At 46.2% G+C, this 23359-nt stretch overlaps 1 protein-coding gene across 4 annotated transcripts in view; it reads right to left on the bottom strand.

Annotated features, from left to right (window-relative positions):
• Nucleotides 1–22966, bottom strand: part of LOC120308827 (zinc finger protein 436-like) — a 46675-nt gene extending 23709 nt beyond the window's left edge. For 2 of the 4 annotated variants that reach the window (XM_039345365.1, XM_039345364.1), the window contains exons 1-5: nucleotides 22081–22327; nucleotides 12876–13844; nucleotides 10518–10641; nucleotides 8916–8998; nucleotides 1464–1590 (exon numbers count right to left, since the gene is read on the bottom strand). In XM_039345365.1, the coding sequence (XP_039201299.1) occupies nucleotides 1464–1590; nucleotides 8916–8998; nucleotides 10518–10641; nucleotides 12876–13595 (1054 nt within the window). In that variant the 5' untranslated portion in view covers nucleotides 13596–13844; nucleotides 22081–22327. Of the gene's footprint in view, nucleotides 1–1463; nucleotides 1591–8915; nucleotides 8999–10517; nucleotides 10642–12875; nucleotides 13845–22080; nucleotides 22328–22746 lie in introns of those variants that run through there. The other 2 variants (XM_039345363.1, XM_039345362.1) reach the window with 2 other exon arrangements.
• Between the last annotated feature and the right edge of the window lie 393 nt (nucleotides 22967–23359).

The raw sequence follows: 23359 nt of genomic DNA, 5'->3' as shown, positions 1-23359 counted from the left end.
CTCCACCCAGTAAGCTTTTCAGCTCCTCGGAGAACACTGTGAGTGCACTCTTTTACACACACACACAGAGAGAGAGAGAGAGAGAGAGAGAGAGAGAGAGAGAGAGAGAGAGAGAGAGAGAGAGAGAAAGCAGGGAAGCGCAATTGCCTCTCTCTGTCTCTGTCTCTCTCTGCAAAGGCAGAGGAGGCTGGGAGCCACAGGGGAAGGCTCAAAGAGCTGCATGCGGCTCCGGAGCCGCAGGTTGCCGACCTGTGGTCTAGACTGACTCTCCCCTCAAAGGCGGCTCATATCCTACTGCTGTCGACTCTTGAAGACTTGGCTCTTTGTCTAGGCTTTTGCTGAGGGTGGTTCGAAGCCTCTAGTCTAAGCCAGAGCTCTTCAAACTGGCTGGCTGAAGAATTCTGGGAGTTGAAGTCCACAAGTCTTAAAGTTGCCAAGTTGGAAGACCCCTGGCTCTAAGCAGCGTGTGCGTATTTTTAATTATTGCCCGTTTTTGTCACCTTACGTTCCTCTGTCTTAGCTGTTACATTATTTTATTGTTCTTTTGTGTTTTTACTTTGTGACCTGTTCAGCGCCTTTGGACTCCCTCTTCTTGCGATGACAACTTTAACGCCTCCAAACCACAACGTCTGCCTATCCCAGGTCCTTGGGAAGGATCCAGTAAGTGGACAGAAAATGCCAAATCAGTTTAAACCAATGGTTCTCAACCTGTGGGTCGGGACCCCATTTGGGGTCGAACGACCATTTCACGGGGGTCGCCAAACAAGGCTGTCCGTCATTTTTTCCCCCTTTTCTTTGGCCACGCCCCTGGCACCCGGTGATGTATAAGTGGTTGGGGGGTCACCACAACATGAGGAACTGTATTATGGGGTCGCGGCATTAGAAAGGTTGAGAACCACTGGTTTAAACGGTCTGTCTGACTGTGTGATCAACCGCAATAACCTTAATACTTCCATTTGAATACTCAGCTTTCCTAGTTGATAAGCCAGCGGGCCTCAAACCAAAGCTGGATGGCCAAATGTCAGAGATGCTCCAGTGCACAGGTGCCAGAGGCAGCACTCAGAGCCCTCTCTCTGGGCACGCGCACCGTCGCCCCAGTCCTTGACCTTCAGCTGAGTTTTATAAAATCTTTTCGCTGTAGGCCTCTGCCGCCGTGTGCAAAAAAAAAAAAAAGGTTCAATCAATCAATTTCAAGTTCTTGCGGGGAAAAAAAAGATCTTTCAAAGTTGGAATTGATTGACTGAACTTTTTAGTCCCACCCAGTCTGCTGTTACCACCGCAGCCACGCCCACCCAATGGGCCACGCCCACCCGGCATCCGACGATGCATCAGTGGGGTTTTGGGTTGCAGTTTGGGCACTCGGTCTCTAAAAGGTTCGCCTTCACTGCTCCAGTGGTTCCTGCACTGAGAAGAGGGTTGGGCTTTAGGTCCTCTAGGGACCCTTCCAATTCCAGGACCCTTACCCAAAGAATCTGCATCCCCATCCTCCTCCTGCATGACTTGCCAGAACATGGTCTGCTGGCCCGGTTGGATCGGGGTTGGATCGACCACATTCAACGAAACGCCAGCATCTTTCAAGTCCAGGAGGTCCTGGAAATGGGAAAAAGTCACTGGCAGACAGAGCACCCAAAGGCGTATCGTTCCATGATAATAGATGTCTACAAAATAACATATGGCGTTTGGCAAGGGTAAGTGGAAACAGGATGCAGAAAGAGAGATGATGGGTGGATGGGAGGGAAGGAGGAAGGAAGGAAGGAAGGAAGGAGGGAGGGAGGGAGAGAGGGAGGAAGGAGGGAGGGAGGGAGGGAAGGAAGGGAGGAAGGGAGGGAGAAAGGAAGGAAGACAGGAAGGAAGGAGGGAGAGGCGGAGGGAGGAAGGAGGGAGGGAGGAAGGGAGAGGAAGGAGGGAGGGAAGGAGAGGGGGAGGAAGGAAGGAAGGAAGGAAAGAGAAAAGAAGGAAGGAAGGATAGAGGAAGGAGGGAAAGAGAAAGAAAGGAGGGAGGGAGGAAAGGAAGGAAGGAAGGAAGGAGGGAGGGAGGGAGGGAGGAAGGAAGGAGGGAGAGAGGGAGGGAGGGGAAGGAGGGAGGGAGGAAAGGAAGGAAGGAGGGAGAGAGGGAGGGAGGGAGAGGAGGGAGGGAGAGGGAGGAAGGAAAGAAAGAGAAAAGAAGGAAGGATAGAGGAAGGAGGGAAAGAGAAAGGGAGGGAGGGAGGAAGGAAAGGAAGGAAGGAGGGAGGGAGGGAAAAAGGAAGGAAGGGAGGGAGGGAGGAGGGAGGAAGGAAAGGAAGGAGGGAGGGAGAGGAAGGAGGGAGGGAGGGGGAGGAAGGAAAGAAAGAAAGAAAGAAAGAAAGAAAGAAAGAAAGAAAGAAAGAAAGAAAAAAAGAAAGAGAAAAGAAGGAAGGATAGAGGAAGGAGAGAAAGAGAAAGGAAGGAGGGAGGGAGGGAGGAAGGAAAGGAAGAAGGGAGGGAAGGAGGAAAGAAGGAAGGGAGGAAGGAAGGAGGGAGGAAGGAATAAAGGGAATAAAGGGAAGAGCCTTTACTCTTTGCACATACAAACACATATTCAGCATTAGAACAGCACAGTACAGGGTTAAACTCTTTTAAGACCACATCAGATCCATCAAACTGAGAACTGGGAATACTTCTGGCAAGATACACAGCTATTGGCAAATCCTTGACTAAAATGGTTATCCAGTTTGTGCAGCACATGAATCCAGCAACTAGGCTAATGCATGAACTCATGGGCCAGTATTTTGTGCAAACTTGCCCATACAGGTATGCTCGAGTTACGATGGTTAAGTGGGACTGGAATTTTCCTCACTAAACGATGCGGTTGTACTGTGTGATGTCACGTGACTGCATCAAATAGGGATGCCAATCAGGCCCGTCCCATTGTCCTCATTAGCTGAATCCCACCGGTTGTTAGGCAAGGACCCGACCCAATCCAAGCCACTTCCAGCTGGGTCCATCCCAGTCCTGAGGCTCAGTAAGATGAGGAACGGCCCCCGAGTCCCCCCCCCCCGTCTCTTCCCTTTCGGCCATCCTGCACAATGGCAGCTCTCAGTGGCAGTGCGGGAACTGAAGTAGAGGCCCAGGGCCTTCAGCAGCCTCAGCCAGCGGCCACCAGGTCTCTAGTTCAGGGGTAGGCCGCCTTGGCTCTTTTATGACTCGTGGACTTCAACTCCCAGAATTCCTGAGGCAGCCTGGCTCAGCTTGGAAACCTCTCCCTTTCCCCTCAGCGTGGCTGGCTCAGGAATTCTGGGAGTTGAAGTCCACGAGTCATAAAAGAGCCAAGGTGGCCTACCCCTGCTCTATTGCTTGTCCCTGTTTCTTATAATTTATTTATTTATTTATTTATTTATTTATTTTAATAATTTTTTATTTTTCCAAACTCTCCCCGATACATATACCGTAATACTTATCAGATATTAACATACATTCCCACCACACTCACATACAGATACTTTTAACAAAATGAAATAAATACATACACATGACTTTTGGTGTTGCTCGCCCATTTCCCCTTTCACCGTATCTACACTCCTTCTTCTCTACCTTCTTTCTCCCTTTCTTCTCTTCCCTACTTCCCTCTTCTTCCTCTCCTCTCCTTCACCACTCTCCTCCCCTTTCCTCTTCCTCCAGCCTTCCTACTTCCTTCTCCCCTCCTTTACTCTTTTCTCTCTCCTCTCCTTTCTTCATCCCTCTTCAGATACAATTCAGGGGTAATGTCCGAGCAACTCCTCTCTCCAAATTTCCCTATCTGTATTATATACAATAAGATTAATACTTCTATTTATCTAACCTTGTATTTTATCATTATAATATTTTTATAATTTATTGCTTGTATATATACTGAGAGCTTCTGCACAGGAGACAAATTCCTTGTGTGTCCAATCCCTCTTGGCCAATTAAGAATTCTAATATCTAGGCAACCAGAATGACTGAATAGAAAAGAAATATTATACTGATATGATTATTTTTTGGAATATTGGGATATATATATATATATATATATATATATATATATATATATATATATATATATATATATATATATATATATATATATATATGGTCTTTGGTTGTTCGGGTTTTCTCCCGCGTAAAATTGGAAGTGTCTTGGCGACGTTTCGACGAAGTCCCATTCGTCATCTTCAGGCTGTGTTTTCAGCTTCGTGCTTGAGCAGCTGAAAACACCAGCCTGAAGATGACGAATGGGACTTTGTCGAAACGTCGCCAAGACACTTCAATTTTACGCGGGAGAAAACCCGAATTAGGTCTTTGGTTGTTCGGGTTTTCTCCCGCGTAAAATTGGAAGTGTCTTGGCGACGTTTCGACGAAGTCCCATTCGTCATCTTCAGGCTGGTGCTTTCAGCTTCGTGCTTCGAGCAGCAATGTGTGGTCTTAGCTGTTTCTTCCTTTTAACTGCCAGTGGGGGTATGAACTGATTGGGTGGGAGCTTGGCTGTGTTCTGATTGGGTGGAGGTGTGTTCTGATTGGTTAGGGGCTTGGCTGTGCTCTGATTGGCTGGGGGGGGCTGTGCTCTGATTGGCTGTGCTCTGATTGGCTGGGGGAGTGTTCTGTTTGGTTGTGCTCAGGTTAGTCTGAGTTGCAGAGGGGTTTAAGATTTTGGGCTGCCTTGCTATTTTTTGGCTTCGCGTTCGTGGTCGTGCCTCCTCTTCATGGAGGGTGTCAGTTTGCTTCATGTATGGATTGGAGGGGTTTAAAGTGGCTAATGATGCAGCTGTGGTCTGGCTTCTGGTTTGTGGTCGTGCCTCATCAGTCAGTGTGGCTTTGGGTTTGTTTTTTGCGTGGATGTTTGGTGGTGACATCCTGTGTGGTTTTTGTGAGTGTGGGTCTGGTATCATTTTTTGTGTTAGGGAGTCGTTTGTCAATAAGGGCGGGTTTCCAAATGGCTGGTAGGCGGGAGGTATCATCTCGCTTGTTCATGCTGTGTGGGCGTTTTTCTATCTCGATGGCTTCTCTGATTATTCTGTTATTAAAATGTTCACTTTTGGCAATGGTTCTGGTATTTTTAAAGTCAATTTCATGTCCTGTGGCTTTAAGGTGTTGGACCAGGGAAGATGTTGGTTCCTCTTTTTTGACTGAGTTCTTATGTTCTTCAATGCGTGCACTTATTCTTCTGTTGGTTTGTCCGATGTATGTGGTGGGACAAGTGGTGCATGGGATTTCGTATACTCCTTGATTTTCTAATTCAATTTTATCTTTGGGGTTTCTAAGGATGGTGGATATTTTTCTGTTTGTGCAGAATGCTGTTTTGATGTTGTGTTTATGGAGGATCTTACTGATTCTGTCTGTGGTGCCTTTTATGTATGGGAGGAGGGCTTTGCCGTTTTCTTGTTCTTTGTCTTGGATTTTAGTGGGGGTTTCTTTTTGGATTAGGTTTGTAATCTTATTTCTATGGAATCCATTGGATGTTAGTACATTGGTGAGAGTGTGTAGTTCGGGTTTTAGGTGTTGTTCGTCAGCTAAGCGTTTTGTTCTGGAGATGAGTGTCTTGGCTACAGAGTTGATCTGTGCTGGGTGGTGGTGTGAGAGAGCGTGCAGATAGCGGTTTGTGTGTGTTTTCTTCTGGTAGATGGTGTGTCCTAGGGAGCCATTGGATTTCTTGTAGACTAAGACATCCAGGAAGGGAAGTTGGTTGTTAGCTTCTGTTTCCATGGTGAACTGTATTTTGGGGTGTAGGCTGTTGAGGTGTGTGAGGAAGTTGTCCAGTTGTCGAGTCTGATTCTGTTAGCGTCGTCGGGGTTGGTTTTGGTCAGGCTGGTTTCAACTCCACATATAATGGTTTCAGTGGGGATGTGTTTGGGAGCGACTGCAAAGTTGAATCCTTTGGAAAGGACATTGGTTTCGGCTTTGGTGAGGATCCTATCTGAGATGTTATGCACTGTTTGTTTCATGTGTGGCTGTGAGGGAGGAGGGGTTTGTTTCTGGCGTTCTTGTAGTCTTTGGAGTTTGTTGGTGTGTGTATCTGTCTTGAGGGTGGTCTGTGTTTCGGCTCTCCAGACGGCGAGTTGTTTGGATTTGTCCCAAAGTGCGGGGTGGATCTTGTTGCTGAGTTTGAGGTGGAGTGTGAGGAGATTTTTGTTAATTCAGAATCAGACTCGAAATCACCAACATCCTCTGCACCAGCAAGCCACCCAAAAGCAACTTACCCAAAGAGGAACAGACAGCACTACATAACCTGAAAAAAGACACCAGCATAATAATCCTACCAGCAGACAAGGGCAACGCCACGGTGGTTATGAACACATCTGACTACCAAACCAAATTAACCAACCTACTCCAAGACTCCACATACAAACCCCTAAATAGATCCCACCACTTACCTGGAAAAAACCACCAGATCCAAAATAAAAGCCTCCCCCATTAGCGAAGAGATCCAGCAAAGAATCATTCCCAGAGAGAAATCATCCAGATGCCCCAAACTCTATGGTCTCCCCAAGATACACAAAGAAGGAACCCCACTCAGACCTATAGTCAGCTCCATAGGCTCACCTCTACAAAACCTAGCCAAATTTCTCGCCAAACAACTACAGCCCTATGCAGAATCCATCACCTCACACGTAAAAAACTCATTCCAGTTTATAGAGATCATAAAAAAACAAAACTTACAGCCCAGTGACCTACTAGTGAGCTTCGATGTCATATCCCTCTTCATCCAGGTGCCTATCAAAGAAGCCTTGACAGCTATTCAAAACAAATATAACCCCCCCCAAACACATCTTAGATCTGACCAACCACTGCCTATCCAACACATACTTCATCTATAATGGACAAAAATACAAACAAACAGAAGGAGCACCCATGGGATCACCCCTCTCACCTGTCATTGCCAACCTCTACATGGAACATTTTGAAACCCAAGCTCTAGAAAAATCGGATCACAAACCCAAACTCTGGCTCAGATACTGTAGACGACACCTTCATAATCTGGCCACATGGGAAAGAAAAACTGGACAACTTCCTCACACACCTCAACAGCCTACACCCCAAAATACAGTTCACCATGGAAACAGAAGCTAACAACCAACTTCCCTTCCTGGATGTCTTAGTCTACAAGAAATCCAATGGCTCCCTAGGACACACCATCTACCAGAAGAAAACACACACAAACCGCTATCTGCACGCTCTCTCACACCACCACCCAGCACAGATCAACTCTGTAGCCAAGACACTCATCTCCAGAACAAAACGCTTAGCTGACGAACAACACCTAAAACCCGAACTACACACTCTCACCAATGTACTAACATCCAATGGATTCCATAGAAATAAGATTACAAACCTAATCCAAAAAGAAACCCCCACTAAAATCCAAGACAAAGAACAAGAAAACGGCAAAGCCCTCCTCCCATACATAAAAGGCACCACAGACAGAATCAGTAAGATCCTCCATAAACACAACATCAAAACAGCATTCTGCACAAACAGAAAAATATCCACCATCCTTAGAAACCCCAAAGATAAAATTGAATTAGAAAATCAAGGAGTATACGAAATCCCATGCACCACTTGTCCCACCACATACATCGGACAAACCAACAGAAGAATAAGTGCACGCATTGAAGAACATAAGAACTCAGTCAAAAAAGAGGAACCAACATCTTCCCTGGTCCAACACCTTAAAGCCACAGGACATGAAATTGACTTTAAAAATACCAGAACCATTGCCAAAAGTGAACATTTTAATAACAGAATAATCAGAGAAGCCATCGAGATAGAAAAACGCCCACACAGCATGAACAAGCGAGATGATACCTCCCGCCTACCAGCCATTTGGAAACCCGCCCTTATTGACAAACGACTCCCTAACACAAAAAATGATACCAGACCCACACTCACAAAAACCACACAGGATGTCACCACCACACATCCACGCAAAAAGCAAACCCAAAGCCACACCGATGATGAGGCACGACCACAAACCAGAAGCCAGACCAGAGCTGCATCATTAGCCACTTTAAAGCCCTCCAATCCATACATGAAGCAAACTGACACCCTCCATGAAAATGAGGCACGACCACGAACGCGAAGCCAAAAAATAGCAAGGCAGCCCAAAATCTTAAACCCCTCTGCAACTCAGACTAACCTGAGCACAACCAAACAGAACACTCCCCCAGCCAATCAGAGCACAGCCAACCCCCCAGCCAATCAGAGCACAGCCAACCCCCCAGCCAATCAGAGCACAGCCACGCCCCTAACCAATCAGAACACACCTCCACCCAATCAGAACACAGCCAAGCTCCCACCCAATCAGTTCATACCCCCACTGGCAGTTAAAAGGAAGAAACAGCTAAGACCACACATTGCTGCTCGAAGCACGAAGCTGAAGACACCAGCCTGAAGATGACGAATGGGACTTCGTCGAAACGTCGCCAAGACATTTCCAATTTTACGCGGGAGAAAACCCGAACAACCAAAGACCTACATACAAATACCCGCGAAAACCTCAGAAAACATATCAAAACAATAAGAATTGAATTAACTCAATGTTTGCAAAAGAGGATATTTTGCGGAAAGAGGAAATCAACTAAAATTATTATGTGGAATATGGAGTATAGAAATTAATTGTTAATGATTGTTTTACAAATGTAACCGAGAGAACTCACTGTTCACCAGTTATCATAATTTATGTTCTTAAAAAAAATCAGTAAAATATATTACAAAAAAAAGAATTCTAATATCTAATATCCTTCAGCCCAATTTTTTTCCAAAGGACCCTTCTCTCTCTCTCTCTCTCTCTCTCTCTCTCTCTCTCTCTCTCTCTCTCTCTCTCTCTCCCTCCCTCCCTCCCTCCCTCCCTCCCTCCCTCCCCCTCTCTCTCTCTCTCTCTCCCTCCCTCCCTCTCTCTCTTAACCCGTCTTTTGCATTTGTTCATCCAAAGTTTCACCTACCTTACTAGGAGAAGCTTTATCTGTTTCTTCTCCCTCGGGAGGAAGCAAGGAGCTGGAACCACTAGATTCTTTACTTCCATTATCTTTAAAAGACAGAATATTTTTATTTTTTTTAGAAAAGGGAAGGGAACAAGAAAATACAATATTGAAAAAAACCTGAGTGGTCCCTGGCATCAAAAACTCCCATCGGCAAATTAGAAACAAATTTGGGTTACTTTGTCCAACTCGCTCCATTTTTTGTTTGTTTGCAGGGAGGGAAAATTATTCAAACTTCAAACTCTCTAGTTAAGTTCAAGGAACATGCTCACTCTTCTCCAGCTATACATTCAAGACACACTCCCACTAGCTGGTTCAAATACAGGCCTAAGCCTTGGCTTTTTAACCAAAGTTAAGGTTAAAGGTTTATAAAATAATATTTTTATTTATAATACTGGCTCATTAGCACAATACTCAAAGCCTTTATATGTGTGTGTGTGTGTGTGTGTGTGTGTGTGTGTGTTGGCTGGAGCACCCGGTCTACCAAATATAGGATAAATCAGTTCAAATACAGTGCTGAGCCTTGGCTTCTTAACCAAAGTTAAGATTAAAGGTTTATAAAATAATACTTTTATTTAGAGTGTGTGTGTGTGTGTGTGTGTGTGTGTTGGCTGGAGCACCCGGTCTACCAAATATAGGATAAATCAGTCTGTTCTGTGTTTCGCTCCAATCTAGGAGCATGTTTTACAGGCAGATGTCACATACTGTGAATTCATATTTTTTATGGCTGACAAAGAGTTAGTGGGCCACAATTTTTTTTTTGAATATATATATATATAAAGTTTTTTAAATTGCCAGCAACAGGGCACACACATTGTGCTAACCCAAAGCTGAACAAACTGGAATAGTGCTCAGCATGGGGGCTGCCTTGCTCAGTCACATACGCACATGTAATGGTGGGTTAGTGGGTTTATTAATATTCCCCAGCAATTCCCTTCACCAAAAACGCAGAACTGTCCCAACTAAGTCCAGCCAAAAACAGACCAATGCTAGTCCATAGAGCAATGGCTAAAGAATCCATAAGGCACTTGAAAAGTTTCCCAAACAAGATAAACCCACTAAACCACCATTATGTGTGTGTGTGAGTGAGCGGGACAGCTTAGTGCAGGGGTAGGCCACCTTGGCTCTTTTATGACTCGTGGACTTCAACTCCCAGAATTCCTGAGACAGCATGGCTCAGCTTGGAAACCTCTCCCTTTCCCCTCAGCATGGCTGGCTCAGGAATTCTGGGAGTTGAAGTCCACGAGTCATAAAAGGGCCAAGTTTGAAGACCCCTTTGTAGATCATCTAGCCCAGGGGTAGACAACCTTGGCTCTTTTTATGACTCGTGGACTTCAACTCTCAGAATTCCTGGGCCAGCATGGCTCAGCTTGGAAACCTCTTCCTTTCCCCTCAACATGGCTGGCTCAGGAATTCTGGGAGTTGAAGTCCATGAGTCACAAAAGAGCCAAGGTGGCCTACCCCTGGCTTAGTGCGATCTGAAGACAGCCACTGTTCTTTGAGGACTTTTTTGACTCCCACCCCCCATTATGGAAGCCCCTGCTTTAATCCCTGGCATTTCCTTACCCAGCAAATGGATAACTCCATTATTGTTCTGTTTAATGTCTTTATAGATCTCTTCCTGGTCAATCTTCAAAGTAACCCTCTCTTCACCCAGGGAACTCTTGGTGATCACTTCCTGCGGTGGCTCCTAAATGAGACAGGAGAATCCAATTTCGGATCAAAACAGGATAATTCAGCTGAAGCATGAAAAATTCTGCCTACTGGGCACCAACACCTTTTTCTACAAGCTGCCCCCAGTTAACGACCGCTCATTCAGTGACTGTTTGAAGTTGCAATGCGTCAAACGAGTGGGGTAACCCAAAGGTGCTTTTTCACGAGGCAATGGGACTTCCTTGTGTTTTCTTTGGAGACGTTTCGCTTCTCCTCCAAGAAGCTTCTTCGGCTATGACTGGATGGTGGGGAAGGGAAGGATTTATACTCCTTGCAGACAGCTGGTCATTTGCATCCTTTTAAGAGAGTTGTTGAGGTCACTTGGGGTTTATCTGTGCCCTCAGGGTCACCTGATCCGGCCAGTGGATGGGTTGGTGGGTGGGTGGATGATAGATAGATAGATAGATAGATAGATAGATGATAGAGAGATAGGTGGGTGGGTGGATGGATGATGATAGATAGGATGATGATAGACAGACAGACAGACAGACAGACAGACAGATAGATATAGGTAGATGGGTGGGTGGGTGGGTGGATGATAGATGATAGGTAGGTGGATGATAGATAGATAGATAGATAGATAGATAGGTAGGTAGATTGGTAGGTGGGTGGATGGATGGATGGATGATAGATAGATAGGTGGGTGGGTGGGTGGATGATGATAGACAGACAGACAGATAGATAGGTGGGTAGATAGATAGATAGGTAGATAGATAGGTAGGTAGATAGATAGATAGATAGATAGATAGATAGATAGATAGATAGATAGATAGATAGACAGACAGACAGACAGACAGGTAGATGGAGGGACAGACAGATAGATAGATGACAGATAGATGATAGATAGATAAATGATAAATAGATAGATGATAGATAGATAGATAGATAGATAGATAGATAGATAGATAGATAGATAGATAGATAGATAGATAGATGGGTGGGTGGGTGGGTGGGTGGGTGGGTGGGTGGGTGGATGGATGGATGGATGATAGATAGATAGGTGGGTGGATGAATGGATGGATGAATGATGACAGACAGACAGACAGACAGACAGATAGATAGATAGACAGACAGACAGGTAGATGGAGGGACAGACAGATAGATAGATGACAGATAGATGATAGCTAGATAAATGATAAATAGATAGATGATAGATAGATAGATAGATAGATAGATAGATAGATAGATAGATAGATAGATAGATAGATAAATAGATAGATAACCTTTATTGACATTTTTTTCCTATGGGCACAATGGCACACATTAAAAATGAAATTTAGTTGTTTCCTCTCAAAGTGTACACATACATAACACACATTTAAAACATACCATCAGAATGCAAATGGGGGTGGAGCCTTCTTGGGGCTGCTGAAAGAACTGTGTTGTAGCCTGGAGATAGATGAGTTGTTGTTCAGTTTTGACTCAGAGGGCCTCTTTGACCCCCTCTTTCAAACCAGCAGTCCTCTCTGTCCAAAATGTGGACTTTGCTGTCTTCGAAAGAGCAACCTTTGTCTTTTAAACGTAAGAGTAATCCTAAGAGTGGTATAACCGTTCCTCAATATTCCAGCTGCTGCACCACCACCACCACAGTCACGTGTTCACAATCTGGGCGCTTGGCAATCGGTTCGCACTTACACAATGCTTGCGGTGTCCCACGATCACGTGAATCCCCATCTGCAACCTTCCCACAAGCAAAATCAATGTGGGAGGCCAGCCGACAAGCTCGCAAGTTGCACCCGCTGCCTTTTCTCCCGAGGAGCCCTGTGGCAAGAGTACTCCGTAGCACACATTTGCGCAGCAATACCCCCTCCCTAGTGTGCACACATTTAACACCGAGCACACACCCCACCTCACTCTGTAGTACCTACCCGCCCTCTGGCCTGCTTGCAAGCCATCTGGGACTTGCGATGTCCAGCCGGCTTCCCCACTGACTTTATGGGAAGCTGGCAGGAAGTTGCCAGTCAAGTGAGGCCCTCGCTTACTAATCTGTGGTTTTCACTTACCAAACGGCGGATGGTGGTTTTGTGCCGTCACTAAGCAATGCAGTCATGTAACATCGTACTTTATGAATGCATCATTTAGCGATGGAAATCCGGGTCCCAATTCTCGCATTAAGCAAGGACAACCCGTGCTAAAGCTTAACTTTGCCTAGCTTTTCACACCCCTGTCCTGCAGAGAGGTTCAAACATTACAGGCCTGCCACCTTCCTACCTTAGCCTCCTGCCGGTTCAACAGGAAATTCTCTATCAGGGCCACCGCCTGGGAACAGGTGTCCGGTCCTCCTGCTCGGATCCAGCTCTGGAGCTCCGGTGGGAGGCTGGTCAGGAACTGCTCCAGGATCAGCAGCTCCAGGATCTGCTCCTTGCTGCGTCTCTCCGGCTTCAGCCACTGGCGGCAAAGCCTTTGCAATTGTCCGTAAACCCTGCGCGGGTCTTCAATCTCCTGGAAGCGGAATTGACGGAAGTGCTGCCGTTGCACCTCGATCCTGATGGCTTCCCCTCTCAAGATGGCCGCCTTCACTTTCCCATAATCCTCCTTGTCTCTGGCTTCTAGGCCACTGAAGGCCCGCTTCACTTCTCCGCTCAGGGCTGGCAGGAGCCGAGTCACCCACTCGCCCTTGGGCCACTGGCAGGCTTGGGCCACCTGCTCAAAGGAGACCAGGAAGGCCTTGGGGTCCTCCCAAGGGGTGTTGCCCAGCACCTCGGAGTCCTCCTCCCATCCCACGTGGGGACACGGCAAGGTCTTCAGAAAGTCCCGCCATTGGGTTTTCCAGGGTTGCTGCATCACTCGACAAGATTCTCGTTTGATTCCTTGTGGGAGCTTCCATCCTAAGGGCTCCATCTCTGTGCATTTGGAAAAATCCTCACTGCAGGCTTTCCTTACCCGATCCAGACCGTCTTCCCCTTGTGGAGTTCTAGATTTTGGCTCCATGTCTAACCCCAGCTGTCAAACCACCAGTTTGGAACTGGATCGCTTGTTATAAACACCCGGTTCCGATTGAGCTAACTGGAGGGGAAGCCTTTTTCCACTTTTTTTTTCTTTTTTCAAATGCTCACTTGAAATCCAAGACACATTTTCTCCTCTAGACTGGCAGAGTGGAATCCCAAGCCAGGAGTGTGTTAGCTTCCAGGTTACAGCCGACACTGTGAAGCTCTCTTGATTTGGAGAGGGAACTCCTTCCTAAACAAACACAAACCAAAAATAAGAAGAAAAAGTGTGATATATGCAAAAGAAAAAAGAAAAAAAGAAGAGAACTTTGGGGACCATCTCAAGGGAGAGAACCAACCTAGAACTAAGGAGAAATTTCCTGACAGTTAGAACAATTAATCAGTGGAGCAACTTGCCTTCAGGAGCTGTCATTCTATTCTATTCTATTCTATTCTATTCTATTCTATTCTATTCTGTTCTGTTCTGTTCTGTTCTGTTCTGTTCTGTTCTGTTCTACTTTTGTTGTTGTTAGTTGAGAAGTCATGTCCGACCCATTGCAACCCCATGGACAACATTCCTCCAGACCATCCTGTCCTCTACCATCTTCTGGAGTCCATTTAAGCCAGTGTTTCTCAACCTTGACAATTTTAAGGCATGTGGACTTCAACTCCCAGAATTCCACAGCCAGCAATGCTGGCTATGGAATTCTGGGAGTTGAAGTCCACATGCCTTAAAATTGTCAAGGTTGAGAAACAGATTTAAGCTATCCTATTCCTATTCCTATTCTATTTTTTTTTTAATTTATTTTCATTTTTCAATACATTTAATACTTTCAATACATTATATAAAAAGAATAAAAAAAGAAAAATACCTTTAAAATAAGACCTTAGGTGTCGCTCGTCTATCTCCCCCCAACTGCGTCTGCCCTCTCAACCTTCCTTCCTTACTTCCCTACTCCCTCTCTCCTCTCATCTCCTCTCTCCCTTCATCCCTTTCTCCCATCCAACTTCCTTCCATCACTTCCTCCTCCCCTCTCATCCCTCTTTGGATACTGTTCAGGGGAAATACCCGAGCGGCACCTCCCTCTGAATTACTCTATCTATTTTATACATTAATATTTCTATTTATCTAACCTACTTAATCCCACCCATCCCCTCCCCCCCTACCCCCCCCCCGCTTCCCGGAGCAAAATACAGGGTTATTCTAAACAAAACAAACCAAACACAATCTATAACTTTTAAAACAAAAAATTTATACAATAAACAAATTCATACTTAACCCTTAACTCCCTCTTAACTTTAAGAATAATAATATAAACAAATCTACTATAAATCAAATAAAATTCTATAAATAATAATTATTATTTCAAGAAAAAAATTAATCATAAAATAAATGGAAGTTTAAAGTTCCATTTTTATTCTGAATATAATCTATCCACCTTCTCCACACTATAATAAATTTTTCTTGTGTATGGTCCTTTAAATAAGCAGAAATCTTTGCCATTTCTGCTAAATTAGAAACCTTAAGTATTCTATTCTATTTTTTTTTTCTTATTCTATTCTATTCTATTCTATTCTATTCTATTCTATTCTATTCTATTCTATTCTATTCTATTTTCTCCTCTCCAAGATCCCTTCCAACACTGTTATTCTGTTACAATAATTCATTTTAGCAAAAATGCACACAGACACACAGACACACAATCCAAAGGGCTGGGGCACTTTAAAGATTCAAAAAAAAAAAAAAATTAAAGGATTTAAAAAGCATTAAGTTTTCTTAGAATGCGGTTATGTGGAGGTTGACGTCTCACGGGAATGTAAGAAGTCCAATAAGTGGTTTCATGTGGCCCGCGAAGCCATCCTGGAAACAGTGAGGGAACGGCCCCTGCTGCCTTGGCCCTGGCCCAGGCCGGCCGGGAGCCAATGTACAATTTTGTGGTGGCCATCTATGCTGAAACGCATTCAGTCTTAGCTCCACAAGGCCATCTGGAAACAGCGAGGAACCAGCCCCTGCCGCATCAGCCCCGCCCCCTGGGTGCATGCTGGGGAGGTGTCACCCTTTGTGAGGAATGAAGAAACGCACCATGCCTTGGCGCTTGCCCTGGTCCCACCCCCTTCTGCCAGAGACCCTCAGATCTGTCCCACTCCTGCCCAGGCCCCCACAGGCACCCTTGACGTGAACGATGTAGAGCTGGCCACGCCCACCCAGTAGGCCACACCCACTCCATCCACACCCACCCAGTAGGCCGCACCCACCCTGGCCACACACACCCCCCCCAGGGCAACCGCAATGCTGATGCAGCCCTCAATGAAATTGAGTTTGACCCCCCTGGGTTAACGGATTCCTTCTGAGATTGCCTGAGACCCTTTGAGAGACATCAGGTTCGGTCACTTTGCCCCTTTGGAGAGAAGGGAAGAAAAGACGCCGTGGATCATGAGGAAAACGGCACCCAGTTCTCCATCCCAGTGTGGGTATTGCAGGCGGTCCTCCACTTACCACCTCAATGGAGCCCAAAATTGCTGTGGTTGAGACTATTGAAGAATGTAATAAATTGTAAACTCTGATTATTCCCCAAAGAATGAGTTAAAAGATGTGCCCATATTGAGAAGGGTAAGACACTGACCCAAGCAGCCCTCATTTCAACCCTACGCAACAAATATTCTATTGTATCAGTCACGCATTTTTCCAAATAAACATCTGACTTTGAGAAAACCACTTTTACAGAGGACGCGCGCGGGCAGGGCTCCATTTCGCCACTAACGTCAAAAAGCAGAAATCAGACCTGCCCTCTGCAGAAACAGCAGCGCTTGCGTTTGATCAGGGCTTTGAAGCCACACACACACCCCGTTGCTCTCAGCCAATGGGCTCACGTCAAAACAGACCCTCTGAGCGTTTAAACCAATAACAAAAGGCCGGCATGTCCAAGGAGGAAGAGCCTGCTGATAGTGCGTCGCGCGTTTTCCCGCCTAAAGCCTTCACGAAGTGAAGTGGGCCGGGGGGGGGGCGGAAAGGAAACGGAGAGACTGGCTTACGACTGTGTTGGTGGACTGGTGTGTGTGAGGGGAACTTTCCTTTGTTTCGTTTTCACTCGAAAGCCCCAGACAACCCTCTTTTTTGATGGCTCAGCAGTCTCTCAAGCGAGTTTTGTCCCATTTCACGACCTTTCTCGCCCCAGTTGCTAAGCGAATCACTGCAGTTGTTAAGTTAGTCACCCGGTTGTTAAGTGAATCCGGCTTCCCCGTGGACCCGGCTTGTCAGAAGGTCGCAAAAAGGGGATCACGTGACCGCCGCGACCATCATAAATATGAGCCAGTTGCCAAATGGCTGAATGTTGATCATGTGACCCTGGGGGGGGGATGCTGCAAAGTTCGTTAACTCTGAAAAATGGGCCATAAGTCCCCCCTTTTTTTTTTCAGGGCCACCGTTGACTTTGAATGGTCACTAACTGAACTGTTGTAACTCGAGGAGTATTTCGTGACACTGTCTGCCGATCACAGCACGCCAGGCTGCCCTCTTTGAATTTGGGCAAGGACATTACAGCAGTGGAGCCCAACGTATCTGAAGCCCCTTTGTTAAAACATTCTTAACTTATTTTGTGGTGTTTTATATTTTTATTAATAAATAATACACAAAATATATTATTAATAATAATAATCTGAAGAAACAGTGGACCACCTGGTAAGCTGCTTGAAGAAGATTGCACAGACTGACTACAAGCAGCGGCATGACAAAGTAACAACAATGGTACATTGGAAGATCTGGAAGAAATATCATTTGCCTGTAAGCAAGAACTGGTGGGATCATAAAATAGAGAAAGTCATAGAAAATGATGAAATTAAACTGCTCTGGGACTTCAGAATTCAAACAATCAAGCACCTGCAACATAACACCCCAGACTTAACAATAATGATGATGATGATGATGATGATGATGAAGTTGAAAGGGACCTTGGAGGTCATCTAGTCCAACCCCCTGCTCAGGCAGGAAACCCTACACCATTTCAGACAAATGGCTGTCCAGTCTCTTCTTAAAAACTTCCAGTGTTGGAGCATTCACCGCTTCTGGAGGCAGGTTGTTCTACTGGTTAATTGTTCTAACTTTCAGGAAGTTTCTCCTCAGTTCTAGGTTGCTTCTCTCCTTGGTTAGTTTCAATCCGTTGCTTCTTGTCCTGCCTTCAGGCACTTTGGAGAATAGCTTGACTCCCTCTTCTCCGGGGCAGCCCCTGAGATATTGGAACACTGCTATCATGTCCCCCTTTGTCCTTCTCTTCATTAGACCAGAGATGCCCAATTCCAGCAGCCGTTCCTTATATGTTTTAGCCTCCAGTCCCCTAATCATCTTTGTTACTCTTTTCTGTACTTTTTCTAGAGTCTCAACACCTTTTTTACATCATGGTGACCAAAACTGGATGCAGTATTCCAGGTGTGGCCATTGCATCATTCATCTCACATTATACCAGGTGGTTCACTTCTAAATCATTACCTTGACAAGCTTTATATGCTGAAAGCTCTAATGATGGAAAAGGCAGAAGAAAAGAGATGAGCAGGCCCAACAGCAGGATGGATGGACAGATTCAATTATAGGTAGTCTTCAACTTACTACCATTCATTTAGCGACCATTTAAACTTACACGGGGAATGAAATTAGTGACTTACGACAGTTTTTTTCACACATATGACCACTGCAGCATCCCCACAGTCACATGATCAAACGCTGGACTCTTGGCAGCTGCTCGTATTTATGACGGCTGCAGTGTCCCAGGAGTCACATGATCCCCTTTTGCGACCGTCTGACAAGCAAACTCAAAGGGGGAGCCAGGTTCCCCGAACAACCCACGTTACTAACTTAGCAACTGCAGTGATTCACTTAACCACTGTGGCAAGACAGGTCAGAAAATGGGGCAAAACTCAAAGAACAGCTGTCTTGCCTAACAACAGAAGTTTTGGGCTCCTAATTGTGGCTGTAAATCAAGGATTGTCTGTACAGTGTTAATGGGAGAATATTGGGAGAGCTGAAGGACCAGGATGGGGGCAGATCATCACTGAGATGATCTATCTATGGGGCCACTAAGTGTCCACAACAGCTTAATGGCAAATAGTCACCATAATCATTAATTAATGCCTTAATGTGTTTATGCATTGTTCATTAGCTGCCCAGCTTCAAGTTTATACAGGGGGTCCTCGACTTCTGACTCAAATGGAACCTGCCCATTACTGAGGTAAGTCATGATGATCATAAACAGGGTTGCCACATAACCAGACCCATTTTTATGATCTGTTTGCTGCGATCACGAAGCGAACGCTGTGATCATAAAAGGAACCCATTAGATACTGTGGATCTTTTTTGCCATAAAACTTGGAAGTGAGTGACGGTTTTCAGCCAAAATGTCGCAAAAGGCAGTCGTGTCAGCACAGGACACAGCAAATGGCTGTAAATGAAGGCTGGCTGCCTGTTGCCCCTCACCCGGTCACATAACTGGGGCGGGGGTGCAGCCATCACAACTTTGGAACATCATAATTATTTCATCATAACTTCAAACAGTTGCTAGGCGACCGGTCGTAAATTGAGGACTAACTGTACGGAGCCCATATCAATTTTCAAAATAAATGAATAAAATTTAGGGGAAAATCAAAAGAATTATCATAGGCAGCCTGATCAGGGGTAGGCAACCTTGGGTCTTTTATGACTCGTGGACTTCAACTCCCAGAATTCCTGAGCCAGCATGGAGCCGGCTCAGGAATTCTGGGAGTTGAAGTCCACGAGTTCATAAAAGAGCCAAGGTTGTCTACCCCTAAATTCTAGCTATTTAAAAGAAACTCACTGAACAACTGTCTCACTTAGCAACAGAAATTTTGGGTTGAACTGTGGTCATAAGTCAAGGACTACCTGTATGGGGCATTTTTGCCAATAACCAGAAGCCAAACTGTCATATGTCATGGTCATGTGACTGCAGGACATAGCAAATGCCTGTAAATGCGGGCCATTGCCTAAGTGCCTGTAATGTAGTCACATGATCATGGGGGAGCATCCATCGGAATATTAGAACTGGGTTGTAACTAACTTTCGGGGATTCCACTGAATGTTTGAATGGTTGCTAAGCAACCGGTTGTACCTCAAGGACTACCTGTACAATTACCCTCCAGATGCAGTCACAGTTTCAGAAGGCCAAAGACCCCTGGCTCCTGGCTTCGTAGCTAGGTGGGCGGCCAATAAATGTAATAATAAATAAAATAATGAGCCGAGGTGGCGCAGCAGTTAGAGTGCAGTACTGCAGGCCACTTTAGCTGACTGTGTTCAGCAGGTCAGCGGTTCAAATCTCACTGGCTCAAGGTTGACTCAGCCTTCCATCCTTCCGGGGTAGGTAAAATGAGGACCCAGATTGTTGGGGGTAATGTAAATATATACATACATTGCTTACTGGTGTACACCGCTTAGACAGTGCTTGCACTTAAAAGTGGTATATAAGTATCATAAATAAATAAATAAATAAATAAATAATAAAATAGGGTTTTTAGTGCCCCAGATATATTAACAGGCCGGAGTCATTTTTCTGCCTCTCTCCTCCTATGTCTGTGGGGAGCCAACTGCTGCTGTCCTTTTATTTAAAAAGTTTTCTCCTCAGAAAGTGTAAATTAATTTAATTCATAGTTAAGCACATTTCAAGATACATTTCCATTGTTTTTCTAGTTATCAATCTTTGGGGTCAAGTAACTATCTCCAAAAGACTATCTCCACAGATTTCCTCTTTCCAAAACATCAAAAAAAAAGAACAATCAAAGAAATAGTTGATTTGGAAGGCCAAATTTTAACAATTTAACCAATTGCCAACATTACCTAAGCCCAAAGTATTATATGAAGGTAATTCAACCCTGCAGTTAAAAAAACATCCTTTTGGAAGCTGAGGGAAAAAGACTGGGACAACCTTAATCACAGCAGTTTGCCTTTACCTGCTACATAAACTTATCTTTTATGGCTTTTAAATCATAGTTCAGATTACTACAGTGAAAGATCACGCTCATTATTCAACACAGCATTATTAAACACACCCTATAGTTAATTAAAACTAGGTTCAAATTATGTTTCCAGGACAAGAGAGAGAGGAGATATCTTGATAAGCGCCCAGAGTTGTGTTTTTTGATGAGTGCAAAGCTCTTAAATAAATAAATGATTATTTTAAACAAGTCTCTCTAATTCTATTAGGTACAGAATAGGCGGTACACTGCTCAACAGTAGTAACTGCAAGAGGAATCTAGGAGTCCTAGTGAACAATCACTTAAAACATGAGCCAGCAGTGTGTTGCATCTGTCAAAAGCACCAAGGCTGCATTAACAAAGAGACAGAATCAAGATCACAAAAAGTGTTTGTACCACTTTATAAAGCCTTAGTAAGGCCACACTTGGAATACTGCGTCCAGTTTTGATCACCACAACATAAAGAAGATGCTGAGACTCTAGAAAGAGTACAGAGAAGAGCAACAAAGATAATTAGGGGACTGGAGATTAAAACATATGAAGAACGGTTGCAGGAAATGGGTATGTCTACTCTAGTGAAAAGAAGGACTCATCAGAATCAGAACAGAACTGGAAAGGGACCTTGGAGATCTTCTAGTCGAGCCCTCTGCTCAATTAGGAGTCAGGGTGACAAGATAGCAATGTTCCAATATCTGAGGAGCAGCCACAAAGAATGGGGGGGGGTGTAAATCCAGTCTCCAAAGCACCCAAGACTTCTAAGAAGCAAAGGATGAAAACTAACTAAGGAAAGAAGCAACCTAAAAATAAGGAGAAATTTTCTGAACTATTAATTAGTGAAAGGAGTTGCCTCCAGAAGTTGTGGGGGCTCCAACACTGGAGATTTTAAAGAACAGATTGGACAGCCATTTGTCTGAAGTGGGATAGGATTTCTGGCTTGAGCAGGGAGGTCAGACTAGAAGACCTCCAAGCTCCCTTCCAACTCTGTTATTCCGTTAATGGAGTGGGAGATGCCTGATTTCACCCAAGACTCCCCTAGTCTCCTGGACATCTAAATTAAAGGAACTCATTCCCCCCGCTGCCTCCTTCTGGAACACTTTCTCCGTTCCCCCAAGCTAGCCTGCAGCCCAGGGAATTTCCTCGTGGTCTCCGCTCCGAGCTTTAACCACGCCTCCTCTTGCCGGCTTTCTAACCCGGCGGCCACGAGCCGGCTCGGCCAGCGGAAAGCAAAGACGGAATGGCGGACAACAAAGATTGACCCCCCCCCTCCCCGCCGCCCGTTTGTCCCGCGAAGGACCTTTGCAAGGCGGGCGCAGCGCAAAGCGGACCTCCGGGGCGCAGGAGATCGCAGACGGCTGCAGCGCCCCGGGATTCACTCCTGCGCCCGCCGGCTCCACCCGGAGCGCCGGCCAAAGGGCGGCGGAGGCAGGGGGCCCTCCTCCGGCTCCCGGGGCCAGCAAGAGCAGGCCGGGGCCAGGCGGCGTCCAGCCCTCCCGTGCGCGAAGGGACCCGGCGCGTACCTGCAATCCCGGTGCAAGCGGGGCGGCTGCTCGGCCCCCTTGCACCCGGGCGCCCCGCCGGGAAGCGGAGCCCGGTCCCCGGATCGCGGGCTGGGGGAATCCGACGGCGCCGCGCCTTTTCTCTCGCTCGCTCGCTCGCTCCTCTTCGATCCCGCCGGCTGGGCGCTGGATTAATGGCGGAGCCGCAGAGCAGGCGAGGCTCCTGGCCCCACCGCCCCCTGCCGGCGGATCGGCGTTGGCTCCGCCTCGACAAAGGCCGCGTTCGCACGACGCCCCGAACCTGGAATCGGAGTCGGCCCCCCCCTCCCCATTCCGCGGCTTGCGCTCGCTGCCCCTCCTGCCCGCCCCGGAGTCGCTTTCTAACTTGGGGAAGGGGGCGGAGGTGTCCTGCAAACTGGTCCCCGTCGCAGGATTGTGGGGACCCCGGGCCCTGCTTTGCCAGCGGGGATGGGTGGGTAATTGACCCAGGTTTGTCTCCCCCCGCCCCGCCCCGCCACCACCATGCCGTGAATGCTTGGAAAGGGCATACAAGGTTTTGTGAACTCGCGTTTGCGTCCTTAAGGGTTGATACACACGACCGACTTGTCCCAGATCGAAAAGGGGCCATTCTGAGGCTTCTGGATAATGGATGGATGGATGAACGAACGAATGCAAATAGGGCTTTACCTCCTTCAGTCAAACTCGGAAGGCGCTTTTCTTGATTCCTCTGCGTCAAAAAGAAGGTTTTCTGGGTCTGGCTGGCTCTGGTTCACCTGTTGAAGTTTTGCACACCTCTTGGCCCCTGCAAGCATCGGTGCACCTGTGAAAGACTCCCCCCACTAGCCTTGCACACCTAGGCAAGCTCACCCCAGGCTGGCAAAGCGGCCTTGGCTGAGTTCAGTTGGCAAAAAAAGTGAAAAGTTGGAGCTCTTTTCAAAATAAAAGCAGGAGAAATTGCACCAGGACTTGAACGTCTATGACACTTGGGTAGGCGACCTTGGCTCTTTTGTGACTTGTGGACCAATACCCAGAATTCCTGACCCAGGCATGCTGACTCGGGAATTGTGGGAGTTGAAGTCCACGAGTCATCGAAGAACCAAGGTTCCCTCCACCACACCACCACACCACCACACACACACCACCCCCACCCCCACCCCCGTCTATGGAGATTCTCAGTTGTCCATCCAGATCAGTGTTTCTCAACCTTGACAATTTTAAGGCATGTGGACTTCAACTTGCAGAATTCCACAGCCAGCAATGCTGGCTGTGGAATTCTGGGAGTTGAAGTCCACATGCCTTA

The sequence above is a fragment of the Crotalus tigris genome, unplaced genomic scaffold, assembly GCF_016545835.1.
Source record: "Crotalus tigris isolate CLP2741 ecotype Arizona unplaced genomic scaffold, ASM1654583v1 scf7180000017950.1190679, whole genome shotgun sequence".
NCBI lineage: Eukaryota > Metazoa > Chordata > Lepidosauria > Squamata > Viperidae > Crotalus > Crotalus tigris.
This window is presented reverse-complemented; position numbering and strand designations above follow the sequence as displayed.